This window comes from Eurytemora carolleeae, unplaced genomic scaffold (assembly GCF_000591075.1).
Source record: "Eurytemora carolleeae unplaced genomic scaffold, Eaff_2.0 scaffold321, whole genome shotgun sequence".
NCBI classification, from domain to species: Eukaryota; Metazoa; Arthropoda; class Copepoda; order Calanoida; family Temoridae; genus Eurytemora; species Eurytemora carolleeae.
The window spans coordinates 284,898-299,484 of NW_019396506.1; the positions used below are offsets into that span (position 1 = coordinate 284,898).

Consider the following 14,587-nt stretch of genomic DNA (forward strand, 5'->3'; position numbering starts at 1 on the left):
TTAGAGGAGTAAGAAGATGCTGAGGGGAGTGTCCTCTACTCTCAAGAACAGAGTTAAATCCGAAGGATTTGGGGATAAACTGGTTAATTACTGGAGTTTTAATTCTGAGTTTACAACAGATCAGCTCATCAAGTTTGCTAACGAAGTTGAAACAGTTTTAGGTAATTAATACGATTAAATAAATATAAATAACTATATAACTCAAGGAATAACAATTGTCTTAAAACATTTTTTTAAAGTGAATATTTGAAAACTATCTTTTTTCCATCTCATGATCTATATGAGTTTGTTTCCCTTTGATTGTTTAGGCGCTGATCCCCAAAGTGAATAAATACTATAGTGGAACAGACTAAGGAAACGACGACAGGTTGGGCCATAAGGTTTTATTTGGTTTGGAAATAATTTCATGAAAAGATTTCATTTGGAAAGTAAAGACTAGAAAAAATAGACTAAAGACCCATGTAAATGTCGTCTTCAGATAGAACTTCGAAATTTTCACGATTTAAAATCAGAAATTTTTGTACGTTGTTGTTTGTTTGTTGTATATAGTTTATATGTAAATAATATTTAGTCGCTTAATCAATCTAAACGAATTTATCCTTAAAACTGATTAGTTTTGTTTCAAATCTCCCTCCATTTTGAAATATGTTTGTAAATTTCTTAAAACAGATCTATGTTATCATCCAATATATATACATATTTCTAAATACTTGGGACATAAAATGTCGTCATCCAACTATGAGTTTGGTCCACTTTAGTATTTATTCACTTTGGCTGATCCCTGGATCCAGGGGTTGAACCGAGCGAGGACGACGACTTTCTGTACTAGCGCTGGTCTTAGCTTTCTTTCTCTCTCTCCCTGTACTGTACTGCTGATGTGGATTGCAGTTGGGGGTTTAGGCGGGCCCTCCCTTTGTTCCCGGTTTATTTATTTATTTATTTATTTAATTTTTTAATTTAACTTAACACAACTTAACTCCAACTTAATTTCCACAATATTAATCGATTACTCTTAAATTATACCTACAATTCTTAATCCTATTTTACTTTCAGTCATGAGTAGAAGGAAAAAAGAAACCAACATAGAAAGCTCCACAGGCTTCTCTAACCCCTCCGATTTATCCCTAGAGGAACTCGAGTCCATTTCTATCACCTCCCTCGAGACAATCAATGACTCCCTACTATCCAATTTAAACTGGAACCAAGGCGCCATTGGATTACTTTGGCCTCACCCTTAGCGCGCAGACAATCAAAATGTAGCCTCAGGCAACCTAGTACTACGAGGAATCCTTTTCAACACTAAAACCATCAACGCCAACCATAAATCATTATGAAAAATTCGATAGATTTATAAATACCACACTTAAGGGAATGAAGTTGAAACAAAGAAAACGGAAAAATTGGATTTGTAATTATAGCATTTGCAACAGTGAGTTTAAATGCTTACAAGGTACGTTGACTGTAAAAATGTAATAATCTATTATTTTCAGAAAATGAGTAAACCCTGTAAATTTTACATACAGGGTTACTGTAGAAATGGAGGAGGATGTACATTCTTACATACACAAGTAACACATGAACAGCATGGAAACATATTGAAAAATTTAGCTGAGACTAAGATTGGAGAATTAAATCATGTTGGACAAAGGATGTTCTCCAGGTGAAATATGATTCTTCAAAAATAATAAAACTTCAAAACTGTATATAGATCATAATACAGTTTAAATTAGTAAAGGGAAAAGTATATTTTTAACTAACCCTCAAATTACCCTAGTGCCATGGAACTTATATTTAATTATGTAAATTGTTAAGTCATAGCACTTCATGTATTATATTGTGTACCTCCTATTAAAATATGTTTCTTTTTACAGTTTAGTGTATATCGCTTTATTCCCTAGCATCATTTAAAAATGTGGAAAATTTATTTTTTAAAGGATAAAAGTGGGATTTTTGGAACAATTTATTCATTCTTAAGCTAAAGAGGAACCGCATCCAGAAAGAGGGATTAACACATGTTAAAATAAGTTAAATTTACTTTTGAAAATTCTTTTTCAGTTGATTGATTAAGTACAAAAAAACGAATTTCCTCATTATTCAAAAAGATATATTTTTTTTTTGTCTATTTTTTGGTCATTTTTAGCATTTTAGGATTTATTTTTATTTTTTATTTTTGAATGTTTTCCAATTTTTGTGGGATTTCAAAAAAAATATTCTTCAAATCTTAATTTTTTTAGCAAGTTTAAAAATATGTAGTGTTCATATTTTTGTTTTTAATTTTGGGCAACATTTTTTAGAAGAATTTTATTTTTAAGTACAGCATTCTTAATTATTTTGGGAGGAGGGGCCGCTATGTGAAAATAATAAAGAAAAGAATCTTTAAAATATTCTCAATATATAGACTGGACAATAAAGGAGGTTTGAAGAAGGATAGAAATCTAGAAGAAGAAGAGAACAAGAAAATAATAAAGAAAAGAATCTTAAAAATATTCTCTATATATAGATCGGACAATATAAGAGGTTTGAAGGAGAAGGATAGAAATCTAGAAGTAGAAGAAGACAAGAAAAAAGGAAGGTCTATTATCAATGGAAGGTAAGAACAGATAAATGAAAGCAGAAGTCACTTATTAGAAACTAAATTGAAATTAGATAAGTATGAACGTACATAATATAAACGGAAAGTAATTAATATAAGGGAAAGAATTGTGTAAACCTATATTCTTTTAATCCATAAGGGATTGGACAAATTTTCGAATCTTTTTTCTTCATCAGGGGCGTTAGAAGGTGTGTGTGCCCCAAAACTGCTATTTAATATTTGTGTCAGAAAAGCGACGTTTTTTATAATGTTTTAAGATTTTAAGTATGTCAGAATATTAGGTCATGACAAAAGCCTAACAAGGACAGATTCAGCTTGCAGAATGAGCCCTATATGGTTTGATCCCCATTAGACTCATGAAAATGAAGAAAAAACAGTGCCATTAATGCAAAACCAAATGAGGAAAGGCAGATAAAATTACTGAACTATTTATTATTTCTTTGGAACGATTTCTTTTAAATACTTTGTCAGTAACGTCAATGAGAAAACTATCACTTAACACCCCCTTCGTGGATTTTACTTTACAAAAACGAAGAAAAAATGATAATTTTGATTTTTACAAAACCATACAATCCTGTAATAGGGAAATGTCTTTAATGAAGTCCAAGAGTTCCTAGTTTCTAGGCGCCCCTTCTGATAATAATGGTGCATTCTGGATCTTTAAGCTATTGAAGACACTTCCTAAAGGATGCTATGTATAATAGTGGGGTGTTCAGTAAAATGTAATTTCTAGTCGCCCCTTTCAATGAAAATTGTACACTTTGAATCAGTGCTTAGGATCCGGATCCGTTGGATTAGCAAGATTTTGGTTTCCTGGATACGGATCTGCACAAATATGTGGATCCACGGATTCCGATCCAAGGGGTAAAATATCAACCAAAAAATGCAAAAAAAAATCTTTTTTACTCCAAACCCCAAATCTGAACTATTGAAAAAAGAGAGATTTTAAAAATTTTCTAATTTCTGAATGGTTCATTATGTTTTAGGATAAAAATTAGCAAAATAAGTAAAACCAAAAATTTGAAAAAAAAAATTTTGTTAAAAAAAATTCAGAATCTTTAAGAAATGACCTGGATCCGGATCCATTTTTTTCTAGTGCTGATCCATGATCCGGATCCGCATCAAAATTGAATGGATCCTAAGCACTGCTTTGAGTCTTTAAACCTCTGAAAATGCCTCTTGAAGGAGTAAATAGTTCAAAATAATTTTAACTTTTCTATGTTTTAGTTAAATTATATCTGAGAAGGGCAGTACAGTGAAATATCAGTAATAAAATATAAAAATATAAAAAAAAAAGTTGTTTTAGGCTTTTTAGTCGACTAGATAGTGTTTAAATGTGCTGAAAAATGCTTCTAGTAGGTAAAATATCCATAAATGGGGGGGGNTTGAAAGTCTGCTAGAACTTCATATGTACTGCATAAAATTACAATGAATTATTTTTTTAAATGCCGTAGTACCCTTCAAAATTAGGCATAATATTCGAAAATGTGCTCAGTCTCATTTCCAAAGATATTAATTGCGTTTTCACCCACTAAACGTTGTTTTATTTTACTACAATGTATGACCATACAATGTCCATAAATTGAGGGATTGTCGTTGAAACATTTTTCTCTATAATTCCGTTTTAGACGTTGAAATGTACTCGAAATGTTTTTAAAAAATTCATAAGATTTTCAAAAAAATTAAAAAATTTTTTTCTTTAAGTTTTTATAATCCTCAATTTTATCATTAAAAATGTGCAATTTATTCTTTTCTGTCGAAAAAAAACGTAGAAAAATTATAATTTGAATATTCTTTAAATCTTTGAATAGGAGACCTGTAGCAAATACCTTGAGTCGGATTATTGAATGATTTTAAAGATGATTTTTTATCCTTTTCTCTCTCTTATTCTAACTTGACAATAATACGTTCATCCTTTCCAAAATGTCGTCTTCATTCCTATTTAACATTTTTATCCACTAAATCACTTATTCTCTTAGTTTTACACACAAGTATTTTATCCTATCGTTATCTTTATACTAAACTTCAAAATATTGCTTATTCTCTTCAGTACAGTGGTTCTCAAAAAACATCTATTCCTTTGCCCAATCTTTCCAATCACTCTAACTACCAATATAACAACCCTTATTTTCATCCTAGCTCTCATTGATCCCTAATACCAAATCTTCCAATCCCAAATTTCTCTACAACTGATTTCCATCCCAATCCCAACTTCCTCTTTAGTTGATATCCTTTCCAATTCCCAACCTTTTTTACCTACTCCCAATTGGTTCTATCTCATTCATATACCGTATTCCCAAACCAAGCCTAATCCCAATATCTTGAACATTGGTTGATAATCGTTTGGGATCCCAATAGTTTGGATTTTACGGAAAAGTTACGACACTATAAACTTTTTATATCATGCTTCATTTATGACAAATGATAATGGACAAGAAAATATGAATTTTAGAAGTATTAGAAAGAAATAAGCCTGTGCAAAAAACCAGCCTGTGTAAATATTTTGCGCAGTATCATGCTGCCTAGCTAAAGGGGTGTTGAGATCCCTTGAAACAAAAGTTATTAATATGTTTTCATGTTTTCACTTTTGTATCTTTTTTAAGCCTAAAAGTGTTTATATTGTCAAATATTACTATCTTTAAATTTGCCCTGAATTTGGCAATCTGCAAAAAGCAGGCTAGACACAGTCGCTATAGAACCAGTAAAGAGAAAGGATTCAAAATGTAACTCCTACAAAGAAGAATAGAACTGTTCGACCCGCGTACCACCCTCGCGGTCAAAGCGAGTGCAAAGAACCCTGTATTCTTTATGTGACCAGAGCTGAAAACTTTAGAATGAAATATCCAGATATCCCGTCGAATAATTAATCTGGAGTTTAAATTTATGTGGAGAACAAGCAATATTTAATCTGGATATCAAGAAATTATGAACTTCTCTGGATATTTCATTCTAAAGTTTTCAGCTCAGATCTGATCAATATACTTCTTTAATTTGCAACCACATCGATTCATTAGAGAGAGAGAACATCAGATTGCTGGTAAAAGATTAAGAAGTCTTTATATATTCTTATATATATCCTACCATCTCAAGCTACCCTCCCCAACTCAACTTCCAAATACTTCCTCTCTCCAATTCATATATCTCTTTTTCTGAGACAACCTTACTCCATAGTAATTTACTTGAGACATATCTATCCAGGTCTATTCTTTATAGCAATTAAATAGGACTACATCTCAGGCTCTCAATGTCAACAGGACACAAACGGGGGCTATCGCACAAGCTGTGTTCGGTCTATACCAATTATTCAAAAACAACCTTCGCTCATCTGTTTCAATGAGAAACAAGTATTCTTTCAAACTAAATTAATTCAATGCATGGTACTTGTACAATCTACACTCGTATAATTCAACGAGTACCGAGCTGTCATTCAAGCTAAATTATACCTTTGATAAAACAAAGTCTAAATCAACTGATCTTTATTTCGTATTTCATGTTAGAACTGGGTTATTTACTGTGTAATTACAAGTTATGGTTGGTTAATATATGCACATGATACGCAATCACAATATAGATATGACGTCATATCTTTCTACAAACATGCAGGGGTCCAACAATTCCCAAAATAGCTGATTTTCTCGATCCCAAAATAATTTTTTGCCCCCAACTTAAAAAAAATGCCCCCAATTAAAAAAACATTTTCAAATTCCACTAACACATTTGCCTTCATTTGCCCCCAACTTAAAAAAAAATGCCCCCAATTAAAAAAACATTTTCAAATTCCACTAACACATTTTCCCCCAAGTGGGAAAAAAATGCCCCCATTTAAAAAAAAAATTTTCATTCCACTAACACATTTGCCCCTATTTTCCCCCAATTTAAAAAAAAATGCCCCCGATTAAAATAAAATTTCAAATTCCACTAACACAATTGCCCCCATTTGCCCCCAATTATAAAAAATGCCCCAAATTACAAAAATTATCATTTAAAAAAATTGCCCCTATTTAAAAAATTTGCCCCCATTTCTTACAAAGTTGTCAATCCCAAATGGGATTGAAAAAGGAATTATATGGACCCCTGCAAACATGGAATGGTTTTAATCGCATTACAGGATTTGCTGTATTTACTGTATGAATTGAGTACAATGTAATTATTACAAGAGGCCCCCACTTTTGCTACAGACCAAGCACATTTTTGAATCTTAGGTCCATTTTTGAAGGTTAAAACGGCATTTTAGAGTAAAGTGTTTCAAAGACGACCCAAAACCCATTTATGGATATTGTACCTACTGATAGCCTTTTCAGCACATTTAAACAATATTTAGTAGCCTAAAAAGCCTAAAACAACTGTTTTCAGAGATACCCTGTATTTGATAAAACTCTTTGCTCATATACATATAAACATATATGAGAAGAAATATATATTGGAAGAAATATATATTTAAACATCTAAAATATAAATATTTGTATGTATGTGTTTATGTTTGGGTGTATGTATATATGTTAGCTAAAAATTTAAACAAATATTTGTCCTGTCTCTTATGGATGGAAAGAATATAGGTGCAAATTTAGCACCATTTATCTCTATTATTACAAGAGTTATTACAAACTCCAGGAGACTAATGAGGTCCTTTATATCTAAAAATACTAGAATAATAAATTGTACAATAGATTGGATGAAGAGAAGAAAAGGAGAAACAAATATTCATCCTCTGAGGAGGGATCAGAAGACGAAACTACAGGGAAAACAAAGGTTGGAATAATCTCTTGCATCTGCCTGTATCAAACCTGGGACCCAGAGATGGTTAAATGTTTATCCTGTGGAAACTATTCACACAGCATTTGCTATGGTGTTAACTTAGAAGCAAAGCACACATGCATATATTGTGCAGTAGACTGTGGAAATATTTGCGGTAATGTTGTTATTGATGAACATTTTAAAAAAGAAAAAAGATCATACAAAGATAAACAGAAATTTGTGTTTAAACTGAATAAGAGGAGAGTTCTTAAATCTATCCTCAAACAAGAGTTTAGAACTTGCCAGCCTGGAGAAAATCCAACAATAGAATTCCTAAAGATCCGCTTCGGCTTCTCTGGTTCTTACGCATCAAAAATTACACTAGATCTGGTAAACAATGGTTATATCAAGTTCTTTGGTGGCTTTTCTTTTGATGCATCAAAAATACTGCAAGAACTGGGATATGGAGAGGAAGAAAGATCACCAGGGGCTGATCAGATTGACAGAGAAACTGAAATTGGTGCTTGTTGCAGCAAACGTCAAATTAATGTAGAAAAAGTAGGGAAGATACCTAAAACAGGTGAACAGGAAAAAAATAGAGAGAAAGAGTTCAAGACAGAAACTGGTGCAAGTTCAAAAATAAGAAAAAAAGGGAAGATTTTAGGGAAATATAAACCTAAAGGAAACAGAGATAATGGAAGGATGTTAACTTCTCTTCTCCCTCTGATGAGTGTACTAACACTGGACAATATGTGTACTGATATAATCAGGCATATTCTTCAGGTACAGACTTTTCTAACTTTGATTTAAAGGGTTATTTTCTAGATGTCTCCATTCTTAAAGTGACATCTCTGATGATGTCAAAGATATTCTAATTTTTTAGCTGGCAAATATATTTCCTTTTCTTTCAAAATTGTGATCATCATAAATTAACATTAATTTTGTAGTTCCTGGGTATCAGAGATAAAAAGATGCTTAGGGGAGTGTCCTCTACTCTCAAGAACAGAATTGAAGGATGTGGGGATAAACTGGTTCATTACTGGAGGTTTAATACCGAGTTTACAACAGATAAGATCATCAAGTTTGCTGATGAAGTTAAAACAGTTTTAGGTTATTAATACATTAAAATAGATATTACTATATAACTCAAGGAATAAAAATTGTCTTAAAACATGTTTTTTACAGTGAATATTTGCAAACTATCTTTTTTCCATCTCATGATCTTTCTGAGTTTGTTTCTTTTTTGTCTATTGGACAGCCCCCCCCCCCATTTTTTTTATATAACCGATTTTGTTTGTTTATTTTCTTGTAGTTTTTAACAAAAAATTTTTTTTTTTGCAATTTTTTTGGTTATTACATTGTCAGAACTGACGAGAGTCAACCCAGACTAAAATATATTTTCAATAAATGTGGAACTAACATCTACTTGTTTTACTCTACAGAGGTTTGGTTCATCACCGAGTTTTGAATATAACTATATGTTAACTACTTACAACCTGTTGTTAAAAAATGAGATACATTTTAGACTATTAATCGATTTTTAATAAATTAAATTTTATCAATAAATTTCTTACTGTACTTACTATTTTACATTTCCAGGATTTGAAGCAGAAGATGCTGGAGATGATGGTGTTGAGTATCTTGTGAAGAAACATCCTGAAATTCTCATGTTTCAACTTGGAAAAGAAAATTACTGGGAAACAAGTGAATTTACATCAACTGGATTAAATCAAATATTCTCCCTTCCATCCTTGTCTACCTTGATTATAAGAGGAAGGATTAAATTTATTTCTGGAATAAATGTCAACATAGTTTCAAAGCAACTCCAAACTCTACAGCTGACTAGCGAATATAGAAGTCTAAATAATGACTGGTTTCTACAAATATTGAAACAGTGTGGGAGTACTCTTAAATCATTGACCTTTCAGAATACCAAAATTACTGATGAAATATTGACTGAATACAAGGGAACCCTGCCTTGTTTAGAGAATCTGGACCTGTGTGGCTGTATACACCTTACAGATAATGGACTGCTGCAGATACTTCATCTTTGTCGAAGTACACTTAGATCCCTGAATATATCAGGAGCATTTATAAATGGAGAAAATCTGTCTGAAAACAAGGGAACGCTGCCTTGTTTAGAGAACATGAACATGAGAAATTGTTTTAAACTCACAAACAAAGGATTACTACAATTACTTCAGCTTTGTGGAAGTACACTTAGATCCCTGGATATAGAGTTTACTTATATAACGGGAGAAAATCTGTCTAAATACAAAGGAACCCTGCCTTGTTTAGAGAACCTGAACATGATTTCCTGTAAACAACTCACAGATAGAGGACTACTGCAGATACTTCAGCTTTGTGGAAGTACACTTAGATCCCTGGACATATCAGGAGCATTTATAACTGGAGAAAATCTGTCTAAATACAAGGGAACCCTGCCTTGTTTAGAGAACCTGAACATGATTTTCTGTAAACAACTCACAGATAGAGGACTACTGCAGATACTACAGCTTTGTAAAAGCACACTCAGGTTGAGTTTAGGGTTTACAAATATAACTGGGGAAAATCTGTCTGAATACAAGGGAACCCTGCCTTGTTTAGAGAACCTGAACATGAAATACTGTGAACAACTCACAGATAAAGGACTTCTGCAGATACTACAGCTTTGTAAAAGCACACTCAGAACCCTGAATTTACATTGCACAAATGTAACTGGAGAAAATCTGTCTGAATACAAGGGAACCCTGCCTTTTTTAGAGAACCTGGACATTTACTCTAATCAACTCACAAACAAAGGATTGCTGCAGATACTTCAGCTTTGTGGAAGTACACTTAGATCCCTGGATATATCAGACACAAAAATAACTGGAGAAAATCTGTCTGAATACAAGGGAACCCTGCCTTGTTTAGAGAACCTGGACATTTGCTGTAGTCAACTCACAAACAAAGGATTGCTGCAGTTACTACAGCTTTGTGGAAATACACTTAGATCCCTGGATATATCAGGAGCAAATATAACTGTCGAGAATCTGTCTGAATACAAGGGAACCCTGTCTTGTTTAGAGAACCTAAACATGAGTGACTGTAGACTCCTTACAAACAAAGGATTACTACAGATACTACAGCTTTGTGGAAGTACACTTAGATCCCTGGATATATATGGTACAAATATAACTGGAGAGAATCTGTCTAAATACAAGGGAACCCTGCCTCGTTTAGAGACCCTGAACATGGGGTACTGTAAACAACTTACAGATAAAGGACTGCTGCAGATACTTCATCTTTGTGGAAGCACACTCAGATCCCTGGTTATATCAAATACAAATACAAATAAAAAAAATCTGTCTGAATACAGTGACATTACAATTTTTTAATTTGTTTTCGGCTCCGTCATTTAACCTTTACATTGAAAATGTTTAAATTATTAGATTAACACAAAAAATTAATGGTTTGTAAATTTTTTAAACTTTAATTTTATTTAAAACAAATGATTTTTTATTTCAGATAAAAGTGGTTCAACTGGTTAAATAATAAATGTGTGTACAGCATTATACTACCTAGATCGCATAGTTAAGTAAGTTTTATTCTAAAGTATTTTCCTTATTTGTCCAATTTTGATATCATGCTGGATGTATTGTTTTCAGTAAAATAAAAAAAACTTTTTTTTAAATTCCGCATTATGCATGAATATTCTTTGTTCCCCCGCAAATTCTGCATTTTTGCGCATTCCTGTGAAATAACGCGCAAATTTTTTAGCATTTTTTGCAGAATTCTGCAATTAAAATTTTGCTAATTCCGCGAAATAATTTTCAAATTTTTTGTTTTATTTTTTTTGCTTGTTTTTATCCTTAAACTTGATAAACCATTCAGAAATGAGGAAATTTTTATAATCTCTCTTTTTTCAAAAGTTAAGGATTAAAAAAGTTGTTTTTGTATTTTTTGGTTGATATTTTACCCCTTGGATCCGGATCCGTGGATCCAGATATTTTTCCGGATCCGGATCCAGGAAGCCAAAATCTTGAGGATCCAACGGATCTGGATCCGGATCCTAAGCACTGCAGTTGGTATTGCACATAATAGAAACAAAAGTTACATTGAAAAGAATGGGTGCCTAAAATATGGTGCTTTTGTGAATAAATAAATAAATGAATATGTTTTTACTTCAGGACAACCATGGATAAAGAAGAGAAGATATCCCGTAGGTGTAAACCTGAAGGAAACAGAGATAATGGAAGGATGATTACTTCTCTTCTCCCTCTGATGAGTGTACTAACACTGGACAATATGTGTCCTGATATAATCAGGCATATTCTTCAGGTTCAGATTTTTAAATATTAATTTATTTAAAGGGACTGTAGGCATAATGTTGGATAAGCAATGTTGCCCTTTAATCCTCTGTCTTTTGTCTAATTATCAATGTCAAAGATATTCTAACTTTTGTTCTGGCAACCATACTTCCCGAATTTCGTCTCTTTTCAAAATTATGATAATATTAAATTATAGTATTATATATTTTTAAAGTATTGTATATTTTTAGTTCCTGGATTACAGGAGTAAGAAAATGCTGAGGGGAGTGTCCTCTACTCTCAAGAACAGGGTTGAAGGATGTGGGGATAAACTGGTTCATTACTGGACATTTTCTACCGAGTTTACAACAGAACAGCTCATCAAGTTTGCTAACGAAGTTGAAACAGTTTTAGGTAATTAATGCATTAAAATAGATAGAACTATATAACTCAAGGAATAATAATTGTCTTAAAACATTTTTTTAATGTGAATATTTGCAAATTATCTTTTTTTCCATCTCATGATCTAACGGAGTTCGTTTCCCTTTTGTCTATTTGACAGCCCCGCCCCCCAATTTTTTTGAAGTAACCATTTTTGTTTGTTAATTTATTGTAGATTTTAACAAAAAAAATTTTTTTATCGATTTTGATGGTTATTTTATCGTCAGAACTGACGAGAGTCAACCCAGACTGAAATATATTTTCAATAAATGTGGAACTAACATCTACTTTTTTTACTCTACAGAGTTTTGGTTCATCGCCATCACCGAGTTTTGAATATAACTATATGTTAACTACTTTCAACCTGTTGTTAAAAATGAGATACATTTTAGACTATTTATCGATTCTTTAATAAATTAAATTTATCAATAAATTTCTTACTGTACTTACTATTTTAAAATTCTAGGTTTAGAAGTTGAAAATGCTACAGATGATGGTGTTGAGTATCTTGTGAAGAAACATCCTGAAATTCTCATGTTTCAACTTGGAAAAGAAAATACCTGGAAAACAAGTGAATTTACATCAACTGGATTAAATGAAATAATCTCCCTTCCATCCTTGTCTACCTTGATTATAGGAAGAATCATTGAATTTAATTCTGGAATAAATGTCAACATAGTTTCAAAACAACTCCAAACTCTACATCTGATATATAGAACTCTATATAATGACTGGTATCTACAAATATTGAAACAGTGTACTTTTAAATCTTTGACCTTGAAGAATTCGCCTTGTTTTGAGAATGTGGACCTGTGTCACTGTATACACCTTAGAGATAATGGACTGCTGCAGATACTACAGCTTTGTGGAAGTACACTTAGATCCCTGGATATATCAGGAGCATTTATAAATGGAGAAAATCTGTCTGAATACAAGGGAACCCTGCCTTGTTTAGAGAACCTAAACATGAAAAAATGTTATAAACTCACTAACAAAGGATTGCTGCAGATACTTCAGCTTTGTGGAAGTACACTTAGATCCCTGAATTTATTAGAAACAAATATAACTGGAAGGAATCTGTCTGAATACAAGGGAACCCTGGCTTGTTTAGAGAACCTGAACATGATTTTCTGTAGACAACTCACAGATAAAGGATTGCTGCAGGTACTACAGCTTTGTGGAAGTACACTTAGATCCCTGGATATAACCGGAGTATTTATAAATGGTGAAAATCTGTCTGAATACAAGGGAACCCTGCCTTGTTTAGAGAACCTGAACATGAGTTACTGTTATCAACTCGCAAACAAGGGATTACTACAAATACTACAGCTTTGTGGAAGTACACTTAGATCCCTGGATATATCAGGAACACATGTAACTGGAGAAAATCTGTCTAAATACAAGGGAACCCGGTCTTGTTTAGAGAACCTGAACATGAGATTCTGTAAAGAAGTCACAGATATAGGACTACTGCAGATGCTACAGTTTTGTGGAAGTACACTTAGATCCCTGGATATATCAGAAGCAAATATAACTGGAGAAAATCTGTCTGAATACAAGGGAACCCTGCCTTGTTTAGAGAACCTGAACATGAATGAATGTAAACAACTCACAAACAAGGGACTGCTGCAGATACTTAAGCTTTGTGGTAGTACACTTAGATCCCTGAATATATCATTTACAAATATAACTGTCGAGAATCTGTCTGAATACAAGGAAACCCTGCCTTGTTTTGAGAACCTGACCATGAGTCATGACTTTGTGTGAACAGCTAATGGATTAAGGACTGCTGCAGATACTTAAGCAGAATTTATTTTAAGGTTTAGAACAAGTTTTAAATTGTTTTTTAATATTAAGTATTTACTTTTTAAGCAGAGTACACTACTGCTTCATTAGAACTAAAAAATTTGGATCAGTTTTAATTGAAAACAAATATGCAACAATAAGTTTGAAAAAAATATAATACAGTAATGTTAAGTACCATATTATAACAATTTTATATTCATGTGTAAAAATAAATCTTTATAATATTAATAATACTTCTTTCATCCTCTTTTTTTTGGTGAATTTAAAGGTTTGGTTTTTTTAAACATTATTTTATCACCTTCAATAAATGTCTGAGTGTGTATATTTTTTTACATTACGAACATTTTTGATGCAATGACACATATCATGGACAAAATGGATTGGACTTTCTTGCATATCTTCACAAATTTTAGTCTTAACAGTTTCTGGATCCAAGTCTGCTCCTAGTTTTTTCATCATAGAAAGTTGAACCTGTGGTGCATCGCAAACCACACTGACGATAGAAACTCCAATTTCGACCAGCTTTTGGACTGCCAATTGTACAAGATTTGCTCGCTCTGTAAATTAAGATATATTTAGAATAAGCGAACAATAAAACTTTTATGCAGGTTTATCCACACAATGTAAAATTTCTATTAGGACTTTACCCTATCACTATGGGGGAAGGGGGACCACCCTGTCTCAACTATAAGGGCAAAATCATAGGAGGAGAAACAACCCC

At 32.5% G+C, this 14,587-nt stretch overlaps 1 protein-coding gene across 6 annotated transcripts; it reads left to right on the forward strand.

The window, feature by feature from the left end:
* Positions 1–68: 68 nt before the first annotated feature.
* LOC111704543 (F-box/LRR-repeat protein 4) lies at positions 69–14,094 on the forward strand. 6 transcript variants are annotated; one of them, XM_023476804.1, is made up of 7 exons: positions 69–161; positions 309–367; positions 1,054–1,660; positions 2,501–2,590; positions 7,261–8,110; positions 11,871–12,033; positions 12,527–14,094. In XM_023476804.1, exons 3-7 carry the CDS (start codon positions 1,440–1,442, stop codon positions 13,825–13,827), a joined length of 2,625 nt encoding a protein of 874 aa, XP_023332572.1. In that variant the 5' UTR covers positions 69–161; positions 309–367; positions 1,054–1,439; the 3' UTR covers positions 13,828–14,094. The 6 variants fall into 6 exon arrangements, with proteins under 6 accessions (XP_023332572.1, XP_023332568.1, XP_023332570.1 ...); XM_023476800.1 differs by lacking the exons at positions 11,871–12,033; positions 12,527–14,094 and adding exons at positions 8,275–8,437; positions 8,927–10,790; XM_023476801.1 differs by lacking the exons at positions 309–367; positions 11,871–12,033; positions 12,527–14,094 and adding exons at positions 792–922; positions 8,275–8,437; positions 8,927–10,790 and having other exon boundaries at positions 74–161.
* The last annotated feature ends 493 nt before the right edge of the window (positions 14,095–14,587 follow it).

What these genes read in the sequence shown, in the direction of transcription:
- LOC111704543 (XM_023476800.1), top strand. Translation starts at nt 1,440, where the DNA reads ATGCTTACAAGGTACGTTGACTGTAAAAATGTAATAATCTATTATTTT. An exon ending in GGACAAAGGATGTTCTCCAG is followed by an intron (nt 1,661 to 2,500) that starts GTGAAATATGAT and finishes CTCTATATATAG; the next exon opens with ATCGGACAATATAAGAGGTT. An exon ending in TAATCAGGCATATTCTTCAG is followed by an intron (nt 8,111 to 8,274) that starts GTACAGACTTTT and finishes TTAATTTTGTAG; the next exon opens with TTCCTGGGTATCAGAGATAA.